Source organism: Dicentrarchus labrax, unplaced genomic scaffold (assembly GCF_905237075.1).
Source record: "Dicentrarchus labrax unplaced genomic scaffold, dlabrax2021, whole genome shotgun sequence".
Lineage (NCBI taxonomy): Eukaryota > Metazoa > Chordata > Actinopteri > Moronidae > Dicentrarchus > Dicentrarchus labrax.
In genome coordinates, this window is record NW_026136720.1 from 29,610,891 (window position 1) to 29,637,507 (window position 26,617).

The 26,617-nt window shown below is 41.4% G+C and overlaps 1 protein-coding gene across 2 annotated transcripts; it reads right to left on the reverse strand.

The window, feature by feature from the left end:
• Positions 1 to 1,395: 1,395 nt before the first annotated feature.
• Positions 1,396 to 26,193, reverse strand: edc4 (enhancer of mRNA decapping 4). Of its 2 annotated transcripts, none has more exons than XM_051383135.1 (30): positions 25,988 to 26,193; positions 24,345 to 24,507; positions 24,025 to 24,136; positions 23,575 to 23,674; positions 23,169 to 23,355; positions 22,782 to 22,929; positions 22,410 to 22,511; positions 21,712 to 21,824; positions 21,428 to 21,511; positions 21,180 to 21,275; positions 20,960 to 21,059; positions 20,411 to 20,591; positions 20,087 to 20,153; positions 18,974 to 19,065; positions 18,670 to 18,851; positions 17,956 to 18,035; positions 17,395 to 17,530; positions 17,005 to 17,300; positions 16,521 to 16,751; positions 16,040 to 16,135; positions 15,666 to 15,806; positions 14,734 to 14,770; positions 14,290 to 14,437; positions 13,794 to 13,949; positions 12,548 to 12,663; positions 12,285 to 12,450; positions 10,535 to 10,721; positions 9,545 to 9,764; positions 8,562 to 8,725; positions 1,396 to 3,923 (listed from the first exon to the last, which is right to left on the reverse strand). In XM_051383135.1, exons 1-30 carry the CDS (start codon positions 26,073 to 26,075, stop codon positions 3,740 to 3,742), a joined length of 4,173 nt encoding a protein of 1,390 aa, XP_051239095.1. In that variant the 5' UTR covers positions 26,076 to 26,193; the 3' UTR covers positions 1,396 to 3,739. The 2 variants fall into 2 exon arrangements, with proteins under 2 accessions (XP_051239095.1, XP_051239094.1); XM_051383134.1 differs by having other exon boundaries at positions 18,670 to 18,854.
• Between the last annotated feature and the right edge of the window lie 424 nt (positions 26,194 to 26,617).

Consider the following 26,617-nt stretch of genomic DNA (forward strand, 5'->3'; position numbering starts at 1 on the left):
GTACTACAGCGTTTTGGGTAATTGCAGTGAATCCGTGTGGACGCAGATATTTCTGGAAACGACGCCGTGTTTACAGAGATTTTTTTCGACACGACATCGTATTGGGTGAGACAGGCCCTTAGTGTCAACTACTCAATTAGCACACCTGTGTCTGCTTCAGTGAAGTGTGCCCCTGTGATCTCCAATCCAGCAGTCATGTGACCTCCACTTCTAACAAGAAAGTTTTGCTGATGGACACAAGATGTCTCCTCCTTCACTGTAAAGTCCACTATCAGTGGATGTGCATTGGTGGCTTCAAGTTTCTACATCACACTGTACAAGTTACATACTGGACCAGGACTGACTTCCTAACTATTTGTGATGTCACAAATCATGCTGGTAGGCCCCGCCCCTTAAAATCAGTACAAAACTTTCCACTTTCAGCAGATGAATGTGAAAACATCCTTCTAGAGTCAAACTCTGCACAGACAGCATTCACACAGCACACTGTAGGGACAAGAAGAAACACTGATTAAAGAGTGGAGGGGTCTTTAAGTAAAAGCACAGAAATATTATCAGTGTTATCAGCAAAATATACTCACTGCAGAAGAAATGCCCTTGTGATGATGTTTTATTATGACATTAACAGATGGCTGTAGATGGTGACCTAACTACTCTGTACACTGTTAGGGAGTAAAGTCCAGTGGTTCCCAACCTAACAGTTAGGCTCTCTTCAAAGGGTCACAAATTAAATCTGAGGGCTCCAGAGATGGGTAATGGGAGAAAAGAGAGGGAAAGAAGTTCTGCTACACTAGTTTATATCCATTCTTGTGGCAGGTCTTTGTTTGTTTGAGAGTATGAAGGGGGAAATGTCACTTCGGTAGTGTAAAATTTTTTTTATTGTAAAAGCTGTTAAATACACGTTGTGGAGGGAGGGTGAAGTAGTTTCCCTCTGAGCTGTAGTGCAGTAAAAGCACTAGTAATGTACAAGTACCTCCAAATTGTACTGCAGTAGGTAACTTTTTACTGACACTTTGGGTCGGTGGCTTCAAGTTTTCATGCATTTTTTTTATAGTTGATTGATGAGTCTCATTCTCAGGATCTGGGACCTATCTTTCTCGGCTCTGATTGGCTGTTTTCGTTCAGGCCCAGTGGATTCTTGTAAATACCATTAGGAGCTCTAGGAGCCAGAGGAACCTGATTGTTTCACTGATTATCTGTCTCATGTTCTACTGTCAGGATGCAGTCAGCAAATACCACAAAAAGTTATTTACTTTCCACCACTGTGTGCAACGGAAGTAACCATGAGCAAGGCTCTGAATCCCCATCTTCAGGGACCGATGCTAGCTTTGTCTTCAGGGGGAACGGACTGTTGACTGTTCTTTGTTAGTACACAACATACAAATCAAGACACAATAAATTGAACAAGTCTTTTTATTCCAAAATGTTTAGGGTAAAATAAACTGTAAAAGATACAACATAACCATCCAAGCAGAGGGAAATGAACAAAGTGAAAGAGAAAAAATAACATACACACTATCCTCAGTCATGTTTCTACCACACAGCTCCCACTCGGGACCAAGCAGGAGACCACCTGTCCTTCTGCTCTGGGGAAAATAACCCAGGCTCTGTAAATGAAAGCTGAAAGAGGACAAAATAGGGCTTCTCTCAATTTTCTGTCCAAATCAGCTGTGTTGGTAGTCAAATGTTTGCAAACAAATCATACAGACTCTCCTCTGCTCTGCTGTGTGGGCCTTACTTCAGAACCAGCCACAAATGACCTCTCAGTGACATAAATGCTTGTAAAAGTGAAACGGAGCCGCTATGGGATAACGCCGGAGCGTTACAAGCTGTATAATGGCCCAAATGGGATCAAATGTTAAAGTAAATCATGTAGAATGCAATAAGGCACTTGCTAGGCAAATCCAACTGAACAGATTCTAAACACAGAGGTCAAATTAACAGAACCTTTATTTTACAATCAGCAAAAACAGTGTGGCCACCCTGCAATTAAACAATGATGTGTGTAAATGAGCTGTACACAAATTGTCATACACTTTCAACACACAAGATGAACAAACGGTGCATTTACAACCTAAAAGGCAGGCGTTTCAATGTTTGGTAAAACAGATACTGTAAGAGCAGGAATGATTTCTGATGCAAAAACCTAAACGGCAAGCAGGGTGAATCTCTGCAGTCCAACTAAGTGCTGCCGCCTACAGCCTATGAGAAGTTACTGCACATTGAGTTTACAACCATTATTTGGAATATCCTGATAAAATAACATCAGTAACAATTATGTTTAGGAAGTGTTTTTTTATGTATTATAACGAGTTTGACGACTCTTAAAGCAAGTATACAAGTCTTACAAATACTAAATGTTTATATAAAAAAAAAGGGACTGACATACAGAAGAAAACATGGGGAGAAGAAATCTGATCAATTTACAGGTCAGAGCTGTACACATGGACGGCTGCCAAACATTTCAGATTCTACAGGGGAATTCTATTCAGCCTGGAGGACCTTCGCAAATATTTGTTACCTTTGAAAAATGTTGTTTCTCATCCTTTAATCTTGTTTGTATCCTTCCGAAACCGTCATTAGAATGATTTGTGAAAACAAGGCCAGATGGAAAAAGTATAATGAGATATGCTTTTCATCCTGAATACTTCAAACGCAGGAACAAATTCTATTAACTTTCGGCGAAACAATTTGACGTGTTGATTCTCTTCAAAGCACTGACAGATCTGGCCTGGCAAGGTTGTCGTCTCCAACCTATTAAGAAATAACTGAAAGGAAATATGCAACCAACATAAAATGGCTTTGGGTGTTACATACTTCTGGTTGCCCGGATTAGCGCGGTTGTTTAAAGGAACTGAACTGAGGACAGCGTAATCCTGCAGCGTCTGAATTCCAAGTTGGCTCTAGCGAGGATGCTGGTCTGTATGTAAGAAAAACAAAACGTGTCCAAGCCTGCTGTTTGCTCTTAAGGCCAAGATACAAGGCGACATTTTGGGGCGAAACATGTCTTTTAGCGTACTTCTGAAGAAGCCTCTGCGTCACAACTTGCTCAGTATCCCAAAAACGTAACATGTCTGACTGACAGGAACACAAGTGGAACAAAAGAAACAGCGACGTTTGGTCTTGTGGACCGCTCGGTTGAACATTCTTTGAGTCTTATGCACATTTGGGTGAAGTGACATCAAAGGGGTGTCAGGTGTGATGTGTCTGGGACAGGGATGCCCAGAAATCTCAGCTCTCTGGCTGTCGTTTCGAAGAAAAGGATGAGAGACAACCAGGATGCCTCTTGGCTGGGAAAAAGCAGCAGTAACAAGGGTCGGGAATAATCTACAGAGAACTTCTGAGTTGTCCAGATCATTATTGTCTTGCACTGAAGGTCTGTCCAGGAAAAAAAATTAACAAAAAAAAGGTTTCTATTTCCTAACTTGACACTTCACTTGTGCAGATAGAGCAGGGGGAGGAATGGGAACAAATAGAACAAGGGGAGAAGGAGCTGAATTTAGGGTTGTGTGGAGGGACAGGTGGGCTGGAGGGAACTTTCTTTCTCGAACCAAGTGAGAGGTTTCAAACTCAGTCATTCAGGAGCTCTCATCTTCATCTCCAACCAACAGCGCACCCCATCCTCGAGCTCCAACTGTGCTTGTTGCTTTCTCCTCTAAAACATTCACGGACTCCTAACAAAAAAATGGACTCATGATCTGAAGAAACTATCCTTCTGCAACACGCTTTAAATGAAGGTCTAGTGGCTGACGAGGCCCTGCAGCATCATCATCAGGCGCCGCGCCCTCTTGCTGAGCGGGCTGTGGGGTTCCTGCTGCAGGAAGGCAAAGAGCTTCGGTCTGACCTGGGCCAGCACGGACGACATGTGGTCTCTTGTCAGCGGGTCGCCGTGGTCCAGATTCATCACTGCGTCCTCCAGGTAGCTGGACAGGGACACAGAGGGACAGGAGACATCAGGTAATGATGACAAAAGACGACATACATTTCTGGTCAGGCACATAGTATCTACATTGGGCATGAGCAGGAAAAAAATCGTTAAGCTAAGAAGTGCAGTCTTTAGCTGCGAGGCAGAGACAGGCTAAAGAAAAAAACAAGATGACACAACATGATTTTTTACCCCCTTTTTTCCATTTTTGTTCTGTGTGGAGAAAATGACATGAAACATTCTGAAACTTCATTCAATGGGCTATAAAAGCACTGCAAGGATAACTTGAAAGGCCGGGTTCTGCCAATGTCTCCGCTACCTCTCTCAGTTTGAATGTCAAACGCTGTCCTTGATCACCTTCGTGGCTGCCAGCCCATTGTGTGAATGTGTACCTTGTGTGTTCGCTCAAATATCACAGCAGAAATTGAGTTGCGCCACCGTCACCTGTGTCCTGTCCTGTTACTCAGACTACACTACATTTAACTCCTCAATTAATAGTTTTAGTCAGACATCTGGTGGTCAGACTGTCCAGCAGTGCTCTATTTCTGTTCTGCTCCCCCACCCTCACTGTCTTTACAGTTTAAATGACCATTCATCTCCACATCCAGAGCACTACCTGATCCCAGTCTAACATTAGAGCTCATCCCACACCGCCAGCTGGCGTCCAGCCACAGTTCTCCACACATATCACAGATCTAGCAAATCCCCATAACACTGCTAACACACTCTTTAAAAAGGGACATTTAAAGTCACCGGGCCAAACACCACAGATACCGACTAGCTAGTTAAAGTTTTTTTTTAATATATTCTTTTTTTGGCCTTTTATTGGCTTTATTAGATAGTGACAGCTGTAGATTGACAGGAAAGGTGGGTAGAGAGAGAGGGGATGACACGCAGCAAAGGGCCGCAGGTTGGATTCGAACCCCGGCCGAAACTAGTTCGAAACAATCTGCTAGCTAACTGTGTCCAGCTCTTTCAAACCCACATACAGTTGCTGTTTGTGGCCCCTCAGTTCACATTATTCTCACATCTGTTTGGACATCAATGTGTTGTTTAAATCCAGCTTCTAACAATCCTCTCTGTTCTAAAGAATGCTAAAGTTGCTTTTGTTTCTCTTTGGGAAAACTTTCAGGGATTCTTCTAAGATACTACCAATCAGAAACTCAGAAAAAAAAGCCTCCTTTATCTTGTGCAAAGCCCCCAAAAATGGTCTCATCCCAATATTAACTGATGTCTATTTATTCATGAGAGCACAGTTTTCCTGCATGGCTACAGTAAAATTAGCCAGGAAAGAAAGCACCAGTGAGAAGATGTTAAGAAGTTTTGTGATTTATCCTGTTTTGATTCTATCTACTGAACTCCCTGGCACCACAAACCCATCCAACCACGACTGTGCTCTGTCCTAATAATGCCTCAGACTGAACCACACCCTACTGCCCTCATCTCTCTCTCTTACTCTCCAGATGGCACAGGGCGGCACCAGAGGGCCGTGTTAGCAGTAAGAGGCTGCTGCAATGTAAACGCACAACCCGACAGGTGATCCAGACGCAGGGCGGTGCTGTAAAGGGACTCTGATACAGAAATAGGTTTTCTGGGGGAGACTAGAACGAGAGAATTGATGCTGAGATTCATAAAAGAAAAGGACATAAAGTGAGTGAGGCCAGGGCTGGCTGAGAAGACACATTCACACATCTTGAGAATAGCACAACATGACACTTTGTAGTTAAAAGAACAGGAAAAAATACATACAGGGGTGCAATGGTGGAAGACAAAAAAAAAAAAATCCAGGACATAGGAAGAGAGCATAAAAAAAATTCCAAAGCTATTCATGGGATCGCGCAAATCCCCGGGCAGCCATAGCAGAGCTACAGACAGGGCAGGGTGATGGGGTCAGCAGTTTAGCACCATTTAGCACTCAGGAGACAAGGAATAATGGACATACGATGGAGATGAGATGGGGAGCAAAAGTTTAGGCAAAGACTGGCTTATTACTGATCGACAGAAGCACAGGATCCAGCTTGTGTTAGAGAGAAGGTGTGTAATGCAATTCAAAACGTGTTCACTGCTATCGCTTTGTAAGAAAATGAACTTCAAATTAAGACATTTTGGAAAGAAATAAGCTTATACAGTTCACAGGTTTTTGATTAAACCCAATGACATTTTCCAAATTGGCATATTATGCCTGCTGCGTTGCAAGACAGGTCTTACATCAAACTACAGTGGTGTGACACGATATCCCACAAGCAATATGAAAAGTATACAGGTGAGAACAGGGTTCCTGTGCATCTGGGAAAACCTGGTAATTGAAAAAAAAAATCAAGTATCTAGGAAATAATCTGTTGTCCTGGAATATTTTGCATTGTAGCCCCTCACTCAGGTCGCCTGAATAAACTGAGATGCATATTTGGTTTGAAACTCTAACAGTCAACCAACTGTCAACTGGAACTAGTAACCGTTAACCTCTCACAGTAGCTATCTATTGTGGGTCACCACATTACTTGTTAAATAAATGCACATAAACGCATTTGGTCAGACATATCAGGTTATCTCACTGTTTTTACATACTTTAAATCAGTCAATGTTATGCCTTCACCTTTCACATGAAAAGCTTCAGACAAGCGCATTCATTTATAGCCAGTGTTTCGGTTTAACTGGTGACCGTGTTAACGGGCGACTTTCTCACATTTTAAGATACGTTACGAGAGGTTAATACGTCTTCTGAACACAACTGAACTTACATAAATGGTTAGATACTTAGATATTAAAGACAAAATGATTACATTATAAGTTCTTTTTAGGAGAACGCCTACGTGAAAGTCATCAGTTAACACGGTCACCAGTTAAACCGAAACACCGGCTAGCAAAGCAACTAACTGACCGCCTGTTGGCTAGTAAACTAGTTAACTGGCGAATCATCTGGCTAGCTAGCAAACTAGCTGGCAAATTAGCCTGGCGAACTCTTTTTAGCCAATCCTTAAACTCCGGCATATGCAGCCAGGAGTCAGTGAACTTACATTTCCCCATCTTCTTGTATTTTGCTCTTCTGCTTAGCGCCTGAACGTGTGCCGTCGCGTGACGTTGCACAGGTACGCGCATGGCCCCGAGGCTATCTGGCAGTCCGAGGCTGTGTCCGAAATCACTCACTCACTCTGTATAGGGAGTAGCAGGGAGTGATTTGGGACACGGCCCACATCGTTGTTTGAAATAGGCGCGAGGAGGAAAATAGATTATACATTCATGGATACTTTTTGTCAAAGCTTGAATGTCAAGAAAATGTAATACTTCATAAAATTGCGATTAAGACTTTTTAATACTTTTTAAGGGCCTTAATTTTCCGACATTTGATTTATCAACTTTTAATACTTTTTAAGACCCCGCGGACACCCTGTTAATGGATGCAAAGTGGAACTGAAAAACTGCAGCTTATAGGACTGTTTGTAAAGGTCCTGGGAAATGATTAGTTAAAAAGACTGGGAACCCCAGTATATGATTCCCAAATATTGGGAATGATCAATATTTTGATTATTTCTAATTGCAAAAAACTGTATAACAGACATTGAAGATTGTCAATAGTTCAGTTATTGTTCCAAACTGTAAAGTGAGACTACTTAAACTATACGGAGAGTGCATACAGTAAAATCACACAGCGGTGCATCTGTTAAGGAAATGTATTTGTCATTATGCGGAGGGCATAATGTGCTTGAGAGGGTGGATCTGTGTCCTTCATAATCCATAATAATAACTGTGTTCACAAACATGACAGCACATTGTGTGTTTTTATAATACGGCTCTGCAGCAACACAAACATTTCTTGTAGTTGAGTTTGGCTGGTTTGATGCTAAGCAACGGTTTCACTCCATAACACTGCCATTGTATTCATTTCCCACTGCAAAGGTAGAGAAGCTTTCTGCTTACTAACATTCATTTTTTCCACCAGATATCTCAGACATTGTTACTGTCATGAAAGCTCATGTGAGAAAAAAAAGCGCTACACTGTGAAGCCCACACTGTGTCTAGTTGTGTTTTGACTTTTAGTGCGTTCATCTACACAATGAACACACACTGAATGTTTACTGACCCTTGAGGTACCGATCTCTGTATAATGTTTAAGTAGGGAATAGTGTTATTATGGATGCAAGAAAATCACAAACTGTACCAAAAGCTGTCATATGAAATAACCTTGGCAATGACACTGCTGAACTCTGGTAGTGACAATTACCAGATTACCAGACGTGATGATGGAAGTCTGACGCAGTGCCTTCATCCGAGAGGAGGCTGAAAGAACTGGGTGAGATCCTCCATTTGGAGAAGTTTAGAATCAAGATTGCAGGAAGGAAGAGAGTGTTTGATAAGGCACAGGGACCAGTGTTGAGCCATTTAGGAGTCTGAGGGAGGGTGAAGGTGTGGGATGATTAATTGACAATATTAATCTTGTAACTGTGGTTTGTGCTCTAGTTTCCTGACATGGGGCCATTTAGCAGATAATTATAACTGTATGTTCTTTCATGCCGCTGCGCTGTTATTGAAAGAAAATGGAAAAATAAGATTGCTTCTATGTACCAGTGTGGTTCGTATCAACAATAACCTGAGATAAAATTGTTCTTAAAATAAAATGAAATAATCTTGGTTTCCTCACCTGATTTTAAGCTCAGAGCGGGTTGTAAGGTTGGAGGAGAGCTGCTGGATGAGCGACAGCAGCACGGGCTGGCTGAGAGGGCAGGGGTGCTGACCAAACACCTGCTGAGAGTCGATGGTCTCACACACATACAGGACCAAGTTCAGATCTGTTGCTGACAGCGCCTGGGGGAAAGTGAGAGACAGGGCTTTTTATTCAAATGAAACTATTTTTTCTAAAAGTTCATAAATATTTTTCCCTGCAATAAATCTAGAAAAATATTCCTGTACAGCTGCAGTGCCCCCCCCAAAGAAAGGAGCAGTCGACCAAAGCAAGAAAGGGTTTGCCACTAGCGACTTCCTCCTTAGTAGTTGTGTTACTTCTAAAACTAGTCATATTTTTGTAATGCATTTATTCATAAGACCACAAGATGTTTCCATGTCACAACAATCTGCTAAGCATGAAAGCAAGTCAGAGATTCTAATAAAAGTATTAGCTTAGACAGAATATGCTGATGTTTTTTAAGTGTCAATCCAAAAGTCCATGGGTTAGCAACTGAACTCTTTGCACATAAAGACGATGTTGACAAATAGCCAGAGAGACAGAAGAAGACGGCGAAAATGAGTCGTTAGCAGCCACTTAGAGCAGGTTCAGGTTAAAAAGCCACTTAAGGAGAAAATGCAAGCACTGTCTGCAGCACAGCTAACACACTAGGGGTGTCTGCAAGTGGGACAGTGTGGAGTAGTTGCAGTATATTGTGCTTTCAGAACAGTGGGACCTGCATCTGTATTTATTATAGTCCATGTAACAATCAACTTCAAAGCTTGTTTAAAACCAAAAATGTATGGTGTTTTTGAGAATCAATACAAAATCAGAGAACAAAATATCACGACACTCAAGTGTATCAATATTTTATTACACCCCTATTCATTAACATTTGACAAATAGAGTTCAGCTGCAGAGGCTGCAAAATGTACAGTACTACAACTCTGTGTGTGTCTTACCTGCTGAAAAGCCTGGTTGAGCTGGCCCTGCTGGAGGAGCTGCAGGATGTTGGCCTGCTGTGTCTGGTAGTCGAGGTGTGCTGTGGGGACGGGCGTGCCGGCCGCTGACCTCATTGCCTGCATGATGCTGGAGGTGACCACTGCCTGCTGCTCCTTCATTGCCAGGCTCACCTCCCCTTTGACAATTCGCTGCACATGGCTAAGAATAGACTCTTGCAAACTGGGGAGGGTAAGGACAGAAGAAACGTGAGGACAGAAAGAGGGTTTATCCTCCGTATTACATGTATTTTCAACCGCTATGCTGCACTGTAGCAGGCTGGCAAGAAACAGGAACAATGACCTCAGTCAATGACTTTTGGGTAATCTGTGTGTCTCTATGTTGGCAAAGGTTTGCTTGATTGGATGTACTTACATACAAGCTATTACTTTAAATCTCAGTAAAAAGAATCACAGTCAGGTGTTGTCATTTCCTTTTCAAGATTTTAAAGTTTTAGTTGGCCAACTACTTTCTCTCTGCTCCGCTCCTGACAAATCTATAAACTCTAGAGGCCATGAAATTAATTGCAGAGGGAACAAGAGACTGGATCGAATTTATGTTCCTACATTAGCCCCAGGATTAAGCTTTGCTTGTTTCTGCTCTCCAATCCATTACGCACCTGCTCAAAAGGCAGTGAATAAGGCCAGGGCTGTCGGCATAGGTATCTGCTGATATGCCTATTCAAAATGCCGCTTGGAATGTCAATCAACCCAATCAGATCAATCCCTGCGAGTAATATCATATATTCTTCTAAAACTTGATGGTTATAGCTCACAGTACTGAGTGAGCAAGCATGCCATGTCTATGATCATACTTAGGGTGATATGTAAGGACAGAGGAAAGCCGATGTAAATGGTTCAGGAGATACTGAACAAAAAACAAGGTTTCAGTAACAGCTTTGCAATCACAAGTGGCTTACAGTGTGATCGATGAGGGATAGCTAGGATACATACTTTCCCACAATCATCTGGACCTGGTGCTGGACTTCTGCCCGGACATTAGCTGTGATGTTGGTGGCCAGCTGATCGGTGGAGTTTTGGAAACTGTCGATCATCTGCTGGAGCTGGCCAATAATGGGATCCCGTGTCTCCTGCTCTTTCTGCTTTCTGTTCTTCATGTGGCTCTCAAGCTGCTGGATGTCTACAAAGATGACAGTCAACAGAAAATCAGTTCTCCCCCTCAAACAAGCAAAACACATCGTAAATATGACTCAAAATGTGGCCCTTTCTAAGCTCAGACAAGCTGAGCAAACCTTCCGAGCACAAAAAGCCAAATGCATGGCTGGTGAAGAAAGTAGAGTATCTAACATCCAAATAGGAGGAAATTGGAGTTACATTTATCAGGATGCCAGAAACAAAACTCCAGTGGGATGCCCATATGTTAAATGTCAATAGGCCGAGGAAAGTCCTAACAATTCAATAACATGATGATATATCAGTGATGGTTTTCTGTGACTTTTGAAGACTATTTTTTCTTCAGTGATCAAAAACTGCAACAATACTTTGTCAACTCCCATTTTCCTCATGTATTAAAGATATGGGCCTCACCTCTTGTAATAGTGGTTTAAGGAATAGAAGGCTATATGTAGTGCTGGACAATATACCGGTTTAACATTGCCCTACATAGAGGTTATAAAGATTTAGTTGTAACCATTATTCCCCAAAGCATTCTTAACCTTGTCCCCTGGTTTCAATAATGTATCATCTTCATACAAACAAGAGAATGCTGTACTTCTATTTATTGTAATTAAACACTCATGCACTACAAAACTGAGGGTTTTCAAGAAAGCAGTCTGTAGTGCTCCATTTATCCTAGCTATGATTTTGTTTACCAACCTGTTCCTTTGTATAAAACTTAGCCTGTTCTCAACCCAAAATATTTACTTCAATATATAGCTTTACATTCAACACCCACCCATGAATATGACAAATTAGGGGACTCATGTGGAAGTGTAATAATAAATTGATACATTATGCAGCATCAAACACCATGCACCAACAACAAGGAGACACTCGTGTCATGCGTATAAATGACACAGCTGAAGGCTTGCACTTTAACTACATGGCAATGTGGATGTTAGTGCAGCATTCACAAGTTACAGTCAATATTTACACACAAAAACACTAAACCCCAAATTTGATCATGGATTAAATTTAAATTGGAACAAGCACATAAGAGCACACTTGTTGAGAGTGGTATCGTGGCCTCCCTATTTACTGCGGGCTAACTGTGTGCGTCTCCCCTCTGTACACAGTGTATGCAGCCTTGGTATTTGAAAAAAACATCTAGCTGCCAGCTTCCAGAGGGGGGCATAAGCACAATCTCAGATTAAATAGACTGCTTATTAACACATCAGTGGCCTAGCTCAGTCTGAAAAGGCATCATTACAAAAGCTGTCCCTGAGCTTTTTTGAAAAAGATGGTTATTTAATTAGACTTCCAGATGAACCGACCCTGATTTCAGAGCTAGATTCAGGAAACAACCAACATGAAGAGAGTAGCAATAAAACGTGTCTCAATAAGGACACCGGCCATTGAGTCACCAGAACAGCGATGTTAAATCATTTGCACAGCATGCAAGTACAAATGACTAATTTGACCTTGAGTTGCATGAGCTCTTTCTAGATCATATATTAATATCTCCACTATATTAATATTTATTTCCTGACAAAACCACAGTTGATGTTCAGTAAGATTGCCTTACATTCTTGTGTGCCTTGTTTGAAGCTGTCGTTGATTTGCTGAAACATGGACTGGCAGCCTCTTTCAAAAACAGGCAGCACGATGCTCTGGAAGGCGTCTTTATAGGCTGCCTGGATAGTTCCCTGCAACGCTTCAGCTGCTGCTCGACCAATGGCATCTGTTGTGTTCTGTAAACAGGCAGCGGGTTCAGTGAGAAGGAAAGGAGAGGATAGGTGATGTTATGAAAACTTAGGATAAGCACAGGATACAGGGGCTGCCACTTACCTTTGATTTGACTACCTTGCTGACATTGTCCTTCAGGGTGACCTCCACAGCGGTCAGTTTAGCGGCAATTGTATTGTTCAGCTGACCTGTCACTGGCTCCAGACTCTTAGAGATTGCTAGAGGGGAGAGAATTAGCAGGATAGATTAGCAGGAACTCCCCTATAATTAGGCATGAGATCAAGGTGGCAGGAAAAAAAGACAGGAACATCTCATCCTCAAATTAGAGGGCAGGAGAGGCAAAGCAAGAAATCCATTTCTCCAAAGACTGCTTCATTTTAGTGTCCCAGTCCAACACACCTCATCTGCCTTTATTGTATCTAATTCATCATATGCCTAGGATGATCTCAAGCATTAAGAGAACACCGTAATGTATTGATGTACAGCCTAGTGTGCACTTTGTCCATTGTTTCCACTTTTTGCTGCAAAACAAAATACTGCAGTGAAGACAAAAGAAAGAAAACTAAATACAGTAAGTAGACCAGATTTACTTGAACTCAAGGGACTGGCAAGTGCTATCAGGACTGATACTGAGCTTATTAAGTGAATAGCAAATTGGTCATTACGTGACCAATCCACATTAAACACAGTTTCTTTGTTATAATTCAGTCTTTCAGCTATCGGTTACATTCAGTCAGTCACAGTAGGCCGCCCAGTCAGTTTAGTTCCACAGCAATCCCTGACCTCACAAAGCATGCAGGATTCCAAAGATGATTACAATACCTGACACAGTAATGTATACAAAATTCACATTTGACAAAAAGAGAGCACTGGAATCAGAACTGTACTCAATAACTGCAAGTGTGGTATTAGCACGATCAATGGTGAGAACTTAAAATACAAGCTATTCTGTTCATAAAACCTCACAGCTGTTTTGTTGCAAAATGCCTCAATCAACTAAAACAGTGAATGTTAAATTTGCCTGTAACTGAGTAGAGAGAGCTGGCTGAGGTGCAAGATAAAATAAAGCAATAAATATGAACTGCGTACACTATAAACTTTAGAACTAAAGAAAAGGAGATCCTGAAGCAAGCATACATTTGTAAGCAGATGGTGGAAAAGACTAGAGAGAGAAGCCAAAGACGGGAGATGGGAGACACCAGTGTGCAAAAGACTTAAAATCTTCCTCGTCTGCAGATGGCAAACAGCAGAAGTGGTGCAATACCACCATCATCTGGTAACAAGTGTGCCAGACAAACAGTTCAACTCTGCCTGTGAGATTTTGTTCTCAGTGATGTGTGCTTCTTACTTTGTGGGACCGTTTTCTTCATTTCGTCTCGCAGCACTTTGTCCATTCTGTTGGTTAAGACCGAGCTGAGGGTGTGGCTGAGCTGCTGGCTGAGTTGTTCCTGAAGCTGCTGCTGATGATTCTGACTCTCTGCCAGAACTCGCTCTAGTCTGCGCTCTGAGGTCATGAAATGTCAAGGCTCACAAGAATATGATGTGGAGGGCTCGTCATTAAGGCCTGCATGCGTGCTGTTGTAACAACTTTGAAGGGGGATTCAGAAAAAGACGTGCTCTGAACATGATTCTTTATACACAACCTTTTTGTGTCCTTAGGTGGCCTATTGTATTCACTTCAACAGTGGCATTACAGTTTTTAACAGCGGCATTACAGTTGTTCAGTAAGCCTAGGGTACAGTGCAGGTTCAGGTTTTTCCAGAAAGTTTCACAGGTAGTAGAAATACAAAATGAACAAACTATCTAAAAAAGGTCAGCACGTAAGAAAACCGACTGAAGGATACGTTCTTGTTCCTGGTGGTTGGTCAGGACGTGCTCTACCTGAGCCATAATGGAGCTCTGCATAGCTTCAATCTGTCCACGCAGTTCAGTTAACTCCCTCTGCTGGCCACGCAGGAGCATCAACAACTCATCCTGTACTTCCGCACTCATCTATGGGCGGGATGGAGAGAATGATTGGAAAAGGAGAGAAAGTGGACCAACGGAAAGTGCAGCGGAAATATATGAAATACACTTAAATTCATTTTCTTTCTCATTTCACAATATAACATATTAGAAACAGAACTTTATAAACTGTTGGCTACGTATCAGAGGTAATGGTTTAAGTTAGATTCAATGTGTTTTCATTTAAAAATACATTGGCTTTCCAATTATAGTATCACTGTGGTAAGTTAATGAATACAAAAGAAGCTAAACAATATGCATAGACTGATTTGTGATCCCCTTACCTGACCAGAGTCCATTTGCCTGGACTGAGACGATTCACTGAGGAGGAAAGAGAAAGAAGCCTTATGCAACTGCTTGTTTATGTTCATCTGTGTCTGAATGTCCACGTACTTGATATACTTTTGTATGTTACAGCTTTTTCAAACAGAGAGCCAAACTGGTTCACAAGTAAAAACGTTTTATTATTGGAGTTGAAGAAGCCAATTAATTATAGCCAAATATTCCACTAAATACAATTATTACTAACAAAGTATCTGGAGCTACAAAGACATTTTATCCTGGTTGTTGTCTAATCTTGACTGTCCATAAAACCTCAACTGCTGACCTTAACTCAGTTATACTGAATGAAGTCAAGAGACGGATTGAGAGCATGCCTCCTTTATGTTATGGAGCAGTGGAAATAAAGTTGCACTCAACAGCAGTGTAACAGTAATTTAGTTGAAGTTGCAGTCAACAGCCTACATTATGGAAAGAACGGACTGCTAGACAACCTCCCAATACACCAGACACCGACACAACACAGACACGACACGACACACACGACACCACACACACACACACACACACACACACACACACACACACACACACACACACACACAGGTATGGAGTGTGCTAAAAACACTATTTAAGCCAGATTTGATTTTTTTTATGCATTAAAAAACAGCCACTAATTTGTAGAAATAATTTGTACATTGAAGAATGGATGAAATTAGATGTATGGTAAAAAGACTGATTCAGTGTTGTAAAAACAATAAAATAAGTTTTATTGACACTGTACATATTTTTATTCCTATTGATTGGCCTCTTCCTTGCATTACAAGATTTTTCTCAGTGTTTTTTTTCCAAATTAAAGTCAAAGTTTTTCAACTACACACACCACACACACCGAAAGATTTATCCACCCCCCATCCCCTATAAAATATCAACATACCTGTCATCTTTCTTGGTCTTCCTCTTTAGTTTTGGAGAGCCTCGTGGTGAGGTCTTCCAGTCCTTGACAAGTCTGTGAGAAGAGCGACTGCCACAATTCCCTGAGGAGGATGCCAGGCTGGCCACCTCATCATCAGGGTCACTGGGTAAAACACAGAAATGTACAGATACACACACAGTTAAACAACTGCTGTAGTCTATGTAGAAGAGTGTATGCCACATGCTCTGGACTCATCTTGGAAAAATGACACTGTGCCTTAAATTCAAAACTGAATTTGTTGTGCCTGGTTTTGTGATGTCTTCTGCCTAGGACAACACCAGAGATGTCTCTGTTTATTTGCATTAACACGTAGATGGTGTGTTCAATTGTGTTACCTCTGCTCTGCGCCAGCATCCTGACTGTCATTTTGTGTGAGGTGATAGGAGCGTCGATGGTAAGGGGAGCGTCTGTCCTTAGACTCCTCTCTTGAACTACAACAGTAGAAAAGTGAAATGTGTGAAATGTGACACAAACCTCTTTTTGATAAATGTATCTTGTACTGCTTTTACAATTTCAACATATATGAAAGATAACCTGATGTGGTCATATTGTCAATGCCTTAGTTTTAGCTTTGCTTTACAGTTGTAAAATGTGTAGGTGGTTTGTCTATGTTCATGTGTGCCTACGTGTCAAGGTAATTGACATACTTTTGAGCAAAACTAGTTCACCAGTGATCATTTTTAATTATTTGTAAAACACCAATTGTTACAATGCTACAAAAAGTCAATGAGTGCCTGAAACACAAATCCAATTATATGTTTTACTTTTATACAAGTGATATTTTACAAACTATATTTTATTAGTGGGAATTCTTACCAGTCTCCAAGACCATTATCCCTTAGACTGTTCCTGGTTTCTCTGGTGATGTCAGGCGCTGCTGGCCATGGTGTGTGGCTGACACTACCATCTGAGGACCCTCCTCCAACTCCAGGGTTCTCCTGTGATAAGGCGTTCTCAAGTAGAGATGGGGTGTGGCTGAGTCTGGGCTCTGACTCTACTGCCCCGCCCACTGGCCCGTCTGCACCTCCGAGTTCGAGGGACAACAGGCTGAGACATAACACACAGTCGTTTTGTTAGTTTAAAAGGCCCATCCTGGTGTTTCTGCAATTTTGTCTCCAAGAATTTCTGTATGCTTTAAATTAATGAACATTTTTCAATGCATACTTGTCTGACAATGAATTTTTATACTGTGCTTCAGCTTCAGAGTTGTGTGTTCACTGTGACAATTAAGTCAACTTTCTTTCTTTCTTTTTTTAAGTTTTAAAGTTTTAAATGTCAGCATTGCTTGTAATCACCGTACCTGTTGTTGTTGGCTGTGCGTGGTGAGGTGAGTAGGTGCAGGGCAGATGCAGCAGAGGCCATGCTGTCTGTCTGAAGAGCAGAAAGAGGTAAGGGCTCCAAGCTGGACCCTAGTCCACGCTGAAGCTGCAGGGTCTGCGATGCAATCTCTGGCATGTCCTGGGACATGGCCGTGGAGGCTGAGGAGATGACGTCAGGGGAGCGGGCCCTGGTCGGAGAAGCCAGAGGTGGCAGGAGGGGAGAATCCAGAACCTGAGGGTTGTCGAGTGCGAGAGGACCAGTAGGGGATGCCAAAGCCTGGAGGTGGAGATGAGAAGGGTAATGAAAAAAACATCATGCCATGCCAAGTATTAGGAGGCTGGTAGAAGTAGGAGAGAGTGCCAGGTCCTACCTGTAGGTTCTCCAGTCCAGGCAACAGCACAGCAGAAGCAGCTCTTGGGCTGCTGGTAGAGGTGGAGAGTGTCAGACTACTGCTGCTGTTGTTGTTCTCTGCTCTGTTAGGACTCTGACTGACATCCTCTATTGCTCTGCACATGGTAAGAGACACAGACATACTGTACTCAGGGATACATGTTCACATGTGTAAGCACAAGAGCAAGACATTATGTGATATCTTATTACGTAAAATTAACAGAGGAAGACAGAAGCAATGATATGATAGATATGTAGCAATGGTCAATAATAAGTCAAGTATTCTATTGCTAACATTAAAGAAATAGCCATGCATAAAAAAAATGTACTGAGTAAATTATGTCTATGGAACTGGAACATTAAAGAGCTGTAATAAAGAGTTTATCAACACCGAAGAAGTTTTGAAATTGTGCACTGATGGAAACCAGTTCTGTGACAACCCATACATACATCCATTTTCCAACTAGAATGACTCCAAACAGATACAGTAGAATAAGGACAGAGATGAAAGGTTTTCATATTACTACATAGAAAAGTTCACCTGTTAGTTGAGTCAGAGTTGCTGCTGATTGCGGTCACGATGGTCAGACTGCTGGCACTGCTGCCCGGAGATGCAGGTACCTTGAGGGTGATAAAAAAAAAAAACGTGACCTGCAGCAAATATAATGGATTTGGAGCACGAGTAAATGATGAAAAACAAAAATACACAGTTGCTACATTTATATCCTGCATTGTCTTGCTTTCCATACTTTCTGATGTTTGTTTGTACATTTTGCATGAAATCACATACATTTAGAAACTGAATAAAACTAAAACAACATGCAGATAACTGGGATGGGTCACATCACAACCAAAATCTCATGACAGACACATCAATGAAGAAAACCTTCAAAAGACAGAAGACTTCACACATAGCTGGAACTACTAATAGATGGAACCCTACTTTATCTTTGGCTGTCTGAGTTTTACCTTCATGTAAACTCAAACAGCCAAAGATAAAGCTATAAAGGTATTCGGTATAAACAGGGCTGTGGGCTTGGGTCTGCTGAGTACCGGTAGCAGCACTCCACCAATACGTGGGAGAAGGTGCTATTCATGGGTTGAGATGTTGCTAGGCGACAAAAAAATATTTGAAGCATGGGGTTGTTTTGCTGATGCGTGTTTGACTATATTGTAAACTGGAGTTTAAGCCAATAGCAGACAAATAATTAAAAAAGAAGAGTGGCAGTTTAAAAAGGCTCATGAGTGTTCCTACCGAAGTGCTTGGTGTCATGAAGGCATCGGGAGTCATCAGCTTGGGCATCGTCCCACTGCTCGCAGCTGAGTTTGACAGGAAGTCAGTGGGAGCAGGAAGCGATGGGATCTTTCTCAGGTCTGTCTGGGAGCCACTTCCTGATTCCTTGTCAGAGCTCTGGTCAGTGAAATGATCTGAAAACCCTGCTGAACACGCAAAATGTAAAGAGTGTTTCAGTTCTGTAACAGTATTTAACATACAAAGAAAGCTATAGGAAACATGTAGAGCAAAAGAAATCAACATTGAACTCTTAACTGTGGCTTACCAAAACCATCCTGAGAATCAGAATGGGGCAAGAAGACTGCAGAGCTAGAACACAAGTTGGGCTGAAACCAGATCTGGACGTCCTGCAGACTCCTGAAAAAGCACACAGACACAAATGTAAGATTATGAAGACATTTGCACGTCGCATGCTTACGAACCTGCCACATGCCTCTCAAAACTTCACTTAAAAAGGCAGGGTAGAAATCTAATATGATGACAAATACCATGATAGACGATTTTCTTTTTTCCTATCATTGGAAAAAATCTATTGAAATCAAGATGATGTGACATTTTCAGACAAACATATTTTCTTACATCTGGGGAAGAAGATTTGTAGGTCAGGGCATCTCTGCAGCACTACAGTACTTCATTATAATGCTGTTTGTCACACAGCAGAAATAAACATGTTTATAGCCTGGTATTAAAAAACTGTTTTGGTTTCTATATCTATATATACTTTTATACAACTCACCCATGTATCATATTAAGGCTTAAAGTTATGCATAATTAAGGGAACAGCCACTCTGACTGACAGCTGGGTGCCATCACAGGTGGATGGTCTCACCAACCAGGCATCATATGGTCACCTCAGCTCGACGCATGCTCCACGTCTTTGTCCATTTTTGGATTAGCTGGGAGCCTTAAAGCTTTACTCTATTCTACTCAAGATGGTGACGGCCAGAGGGGACCACACTGAGCTTCACAATCGCATTTCAGAAACCTCTGGGTGACGTCGTGAAGACTACATCCATTTTTAATTATACAGTCTATGTTCTTGACACAAAAAGTACTGGCTGGAATGGCTGGAATAACAAGTAAATGTTCATGTGAAGCTTGGTCAGAGCCACTTTGTTTGTTTGCCTTTTACACATACCCAGAGCAGAAAGCTAGCAGACCATGATTCACTGAATTTGAAAAAAATTTAAACCCATATAAAACCCGTCTTATTTTCTCTATCATACATTTACTATTGTCCCATTGCTAGTTTTGCTTTAACAAATAATTTCTAATCTAATGTATCAATTAATGGCAGGAAAAAAATCAGCAAATAATTCTTATAATAGGTACTCGATTACTTCATTAATTGATAGCTGCAGCCCTGCAGGAAACTTACTTGGTGTGAACGCAGTAGAGTTTAATTTGGATCCCAGACTTGGACTCTGTGGGTCCTTGAGTGCCCTCTGGAAGAAAACACACACACACACAAAGTAATGCTGTGTTAATCAGAATCAATGCTGCTACATATTTATTGCCCCCTTTTCCCCACATTAAAGCTAAAAGCAAATAAATTGCCTTGCTTTTCTCATGTGTGTGCAGCCCTTGGAATATCTATTAACTTGACCAAGAACATGCTTTATACTGATAGAAAGAAGATTTATGGTAACAAAAAATATCAAACGTCAACAGGAGGGAAAACAATGTGTGTGCACATTCACACCTGTTGTCAGGCTCTCGCTCTCCTCCTCTGCAGGGAGGACCTCAGTGTGTCGCAATCGGCTGTGGGCGACATCCCGGACCCCAAAGCTGAGTACGGGGTGGGTCAGCAGGAACTCTGATACCGCTGTGAAAGTGGCCTTGCCTTTCTCCAGGTCCTGTCGCAGCTCCATCACATACAGGACCTGGTAAAGAATGACATCAGCAAAGTATAAAGCTAGGCGCAAGCTGAAGCAGTAATGTGGGCTGCAAGGAAAATTGTTTGGTCCAGATACCAAGTCCTACACTTCAAAATTAATGGTCAGTTTCACAGACAGACTAAAAGAACTCAAACTGTCTCTCTGATATCTGGAATATATAATTACTATTTAAATATGTTAATGTTTCTGTTCAGATTAATGCTGTTGTAGAGTGACACTGAGCAATATATAAGTGAGTTAAAAGTCAAAATGGTTTAAATTTAAATCTCTATTAAAAAGGGACACAATAAGCAGTTGAGCAACATTATTTGTGAACATTATTTAAACCAGACAGCTGACAACATTGTGCTGACCTTTCTCTGTACGTCAGTGAGAATGAGATACTCAGCAGCGAGGTCCAGACTGGCCTTCAGATTTGGCAGAACTGATGAGTTGAACATATCTGGAGAAAACCTAAAAAGAGAAAAAACACCACCATTGTAAGGTCATGCCATTTAGTAAGGCCATGCTTTACTCCACAGGACACAGTGCAGAAAGAGAATTTAAACTTCTAATGATGGGCAAAGCAATGACCTAATTGTCTGTAAACAGGTCCAGGAAACCGTGCACCACATTTTCAACTCCTGGTTCTGATCCGCTCCAGTTATCAGGAACCGCCAGAAAGGAACCCTACGAAGAGCAAAGCGGAAGGGACAAGAGGTGACAAAGGAGAGGAGAAAAAGAAACCAATTCAAATTCAAATGGCAACAGCCTCAGATGAATATACTGTATACATGTCACAATTTTCACTGAAAGCTGTGGGTGCACCGGTGTGTACTAACTCTGGGTCCTGCCTCTTGTGGTTGTCACAGAAGAGAAGGCAGGAGAGGGGACGTCCTCCGTGAGGCCGCAATTCATGAAGACATCTGGACGACAGAGTAAAGAAAAGTGAAACAAAAGACAGGAAAACCACAATCACAGACAAAAGATCAAAAGAGAGACAGACTACATCATGGACCACATTGTATTTCTTTCAGAAATTTTGACTATTTTTATGAAAAAAGATTTACATTTAAATTACATGATAAAGTGTAAGTAAACGGAAGGGTACACCCTCCTTGCTTACCTTGGCTTGTCCTGTACCCCTTCTATGTATATCTGCCAGAACTTGATATATCCATCATGACTGGCAGTGGCTAACACGGTTCCATCTGGAGACAGGGCACCTTCACTGACTCGCTGGAGCAGACATGAAACAACATACACAATCAGTACTGCAAGGAATCTACGTAACAAACCCAAATCAAAGCATACCACTGTACTTCTTGTTACTCTGGTTTTACTTTAAATAATGAAAATATCTAATAACAAAGTTCAGCGTATTTCAGTAGAAGAAAATCACCATTTAACTGTAGTGCATTGTATACTTGACAAGTTAAAGGACCAGTGGGTAGGATTTAGTGGCATTTAGTGGTGAAGTTGCAGATTGCAACCAACTGAATACTGCTCGCGTTACGAACTTGTAGGAGAACCTATAGTGCCCAAAAAACTTGCAAAAAAACGCAAAAGGCCCTATCTAGAGCCAGTGTTTGGTTTGTCTTTTCTGGGCTACTGTAGAAACATGGTGGTTCAACATGGCAGACTTTGTAGAAGAGGACCCACTCCCTCTGTAAGAAAAAACTATTCTTATTTTCAGGTGATTATACACTAATGAAAACATACTATAATACTATATTCCATTTCTGACAATAGATCCTCCTTACACACTCGACCTTAAAGTACTATTCAACATTATGCAAGAATTCATATAGTCCTGACCCCTACCTGGGTATGTCCCTTGACTGTGATGAGGCCTTCTTTTAGGTCTGTGGCTTCGATGGGCCAACTGCTGTTGGCTCTCAAGACTTCCAGGTCCCACACTTCAGCCTAGACGGAAAGCACGATAAAATAAGGGATGCAAAGTTCCCACTGTTTTCTCTCTCCTGATGCGATTCTGACGCATAAACACAGGGAGTATTTTTCTGATACCAGTGTTCTTTGTTCTTTGTTAAGAAGAAAGCATTCGACATTAGGCTTTAAACACACATTACTTTTTAACTACTGTTTATGTCGAGATGTATATAACAAGTGTTTTCTTTTCATGCATGTGCAAATTCTTATGTTTAAAGTACAAAATCTAAAGAAAAATATAGATACCCTGTCTTCGTGTAGAAGGGCTAAGGTCTGGCTGGTGTCATCCTGGTTTTCCTCATTGTCATCCTGGATGAACGGGCACCAGATGAGGCGACGGTGGGAGTTCAGTGGAGTGTCCTCTGGGCGTCGGACATGAACTACCACCTGATCACTGTACGCAGGGTGGGTTAAGGAATTTTTTGACTGATTTGCTTTGGTGATTACTATACTTAAGCGGGCTGTAATATCACAGGAGTTTGTGTACAACCAAAAGGCACTTTGGGTTGCTCAGTGTGAATATTTAAACTTAAAAGTACACACAGAAATAAGATGAAATAAACAGACAGGTAAACATAGGCCTGCTCGTTCTCCCACACACTCCACTTTAGTTTCTCCCACATGTCAGGATACAGTATCTTGCTTCCAGTGCAGGTGAGCTGCCAGACCATCAGGTTGCCCGCTTCATCTACACAACCCAACATGGAGGAGTCGAGGTGGGCAAAAGCCAGGTCTGTGACAGCTCCAGTGAAGCCCTTCAGGAGGGACCGCTCACCAAAATCCACACTCAGCACACGAATCATTGCATGGTTGTTGGCGCCTGAGGAGGAGATGTTGATTTTAAAGAAAAAGAGAAACCAGGGAGCCTGGGATTCATTTGAGCAACTATTAACTTGTAGTATATTATCATGCTATATCAAAATATCTGTTTAAGGGGGCGCCCCTGTAGTTCACTGGGTAGAGCACGTACCACAAAAAAAAAAAAAAAAAAAATATAAATAAATATATATAAATATAAATAACAGGCGAGGACTCTCACCTCTGATGGCATAGGCCACGAAGGAGTTGGACACAGCTATAAGTCTGCCATAATAATACTTGTGTTCCCAGTCATACTTGGCAACCGGTTGGATCTTCACCTGAATGAAAAACAAATTCACCAATCAAAATGAATTCATACTCATCATAACCTTTTTAACCATGAGGCTGCAGTCTTGAAGACCCAAAGCCAGGCCATTTAAAATGAAGCACTAAACTCATAAAAACGTTTAATTCTGTGATAATATACTGTATATTGTTATAAAAATCAAGTCTTTTCCATTTTAGGGTTTCAGGGATCAGAAAAAGCACAGCAGCTTGTCCCTTATAAGAGAGCAGGCTCTTAATCCTGTCTTGATTTGTTGGTGCTTAAGCTTTCCACATTTCTGTCTTGCTGATTTATACACTCAATGGAAGGTGTCATATCACTACTAGTGATGTGGCTTCTTACCTTGTTGCTGCCACGAGCCTTACTGTTGATGCTGGAATCTTGACTCGCCACAATCTCCACATTGTTGGAGGTGATGGGGATACAAGTGGAGCCATCGTCACCAGAAAGGCAGCTGAATTGTAGCACACACATTTAAGTTAAATTAAGTTAAATATTGATTTAGTTTCTGAAAAACATTAAGTGCTTACAAAAATGTCTCTGAATTGTTTCCATATTATATTCAAATAGAAGCGAAGCATCTTTATGTGCTTATGCTCCGTGTGACAAAGTCAGCCAACCTGCGGAGTTGTGCAAGCAACTGATTTAAAGAATCTACTCACATTATCTGAGTCTCCTGAGCGCTGCTGAGGTCTGTGGAGATGGGTCTGGTGGATTCTGACATGGCTGACCGATCAGTGCTTCCTAGAAGGCCTGCTGCTCCCAAGAGCCCATTTAGCTCTCCATTAAAAGATGGCATTCTCGGACCGTCACTTGATTGTTTATCTGAGAAAAGACATTGAATGCAGCTGTTAGGAGATACACTCTTCAAAGCCAGCGAGGAAAGGGGTACAGTAATGTTTGTTCTACAGGTTTCTTATCGTATTATTTTGACAGCTCTCACAGCCTATACACAATCATGTAACCAACATAAGTGACTAGGAAATATCAATAGTTTTATAGTTAAAATAATATCATTGTACTTGAAAGTCAGAATTTCCAATTTTGTGATATTCATAAAGCTCCTATTGAATGATATTAATATTCCAGGGAGAGGGTAATAAAATATTTGCCTTATTTTCAGTAACTTAAGTAAAATACCTAGGGGTTATTTAATTTCATAATATTATAAATGTTATAAATTTGTTTAACAAGAGTTCTATTTCATATACTCACTTATTTACTATCAAGAAAGGGCTCCTTCTGTATATCTGTTGATATGATTTTACAGTAAGGAGAATAAAGGTGCTAATCACACCAGTCTCCCTTGCAGACCCCAATCCCCCCCCCCCCTTTCTGTAGCATATGTGCTTTTTTCACAACAGCTTGAAAACAGTTACAAACACCTTTAATCACACAATGAGAAAATAATAAAGTACAAGCACCTTACTTCTCTCTGTATTTTATTTACGTATCACATGTCTCTACTCTTATAAACATGTAGTATTAGTTAAACATGTGTTTGTGTACTGGTGTACAATATGCAATACAAAGGTAAGTAACTTCAGTACATGATGATGATGATGATGATGATGATGCTCTACACTTCCTTTTTCTCCAAGTTCCCTAAAGCCGGTAGCGTCTTCATTGGTAACCTTGATCATTTTGACAGCTGCGAGTTTTTAAATGGGCGAGTATGACTAGTTTGAAGGTAGCCAAAACAAACCTGGAATGAGTGTATCCACATGAGCTAAGAACAACGACCATCTACGCAGTTAGTGAGGCTCAAGCTAATACTTGATAGCAGTCAAATATTTCTGGCTAAAAGATTTCGGTATAAATCTCTTCAAAGCGTGATATTTTTACATTTTAAGATCCAAAAAAGTAGGGGCGAAGTTACTGAGATAATGTCGAATAAACGAAAGATTTTGGTTCGACTTTATCGTCGCTTGGCAGCAAAAGACCCAGCTAGACTACACCAGAAAATAGACAGAGACATAAGCTAACTTTAGCTCATAACGTAGCTAACACTTGGATAATAAAATACAAGAGACCTTCCCGACGCAGTTAGCGCTTTGACCTGAACAACAATTACTGAGGAAATATCACATGTGTGAATTCATTGATATCTAAATAGTGCTTTCACGGAATGAGTCCTTCTAGTTAACAGGTAGTGAAACTGCTATTGAGCTAACTTCACTCCAGCACAGCAGCGCGCTAACTCACCTTAAGCTAGGTACCAATTTAGCTAGCTAGCAAGCTAGCATTCCATTAGCTGCTGCGGCCTAAACTACCGCAGCAGCTCTTCATTCCCAGTCCAACTTACCGGTGCTGTTCCCGGGACGGTCGAGCTTCAGTATGTCCCGGAGATGCTGGGTCGCACCCTCAATGTCTATGTTAGAGTTGGACGCCATGTGTGAGGGAGAGGGGAGACTGGGTTAATAAAGGGGGAGAGAATGATTTCTTATTTGATGCGATGCTGTCAGTGTTCCCTTCGTTCACCCAGAGCAACCGTCTAAACTTCCGCTTTGTCCGCGCCGCAGCCTCCGACTAATGTCTGTGTCCGGTCATTGGTTCCTACTTCAACTTCTAATGAGGTTCAGGCAGATTGTTCACTACAACGACTGTATCACCCTCCATAGTCAGAAACACGGTTGTTAGACATTTCGTGTGAGAGTTTGTTGTATTTATGATTTGCTCGCTTGTAATTTCAGCAGCAGCTTTATAATTATGATTATATTGTGTTCTGGCACTCAGAAACATCCACCTGGACAGACATTTCTCTTTTATCTATATGACAAAATCCTAATGGAGCACGTCAGACAAAACCACTAATAACAGACTGTCATGAAATATGCTTTCATCATTCATGTTGTCCTGCTAATGCACAAATAAAAGCAAGGTGGCCTTCACTCAAAAATAAGTTCAGTTTCCATTTGCTGGATTCACTTTGAAT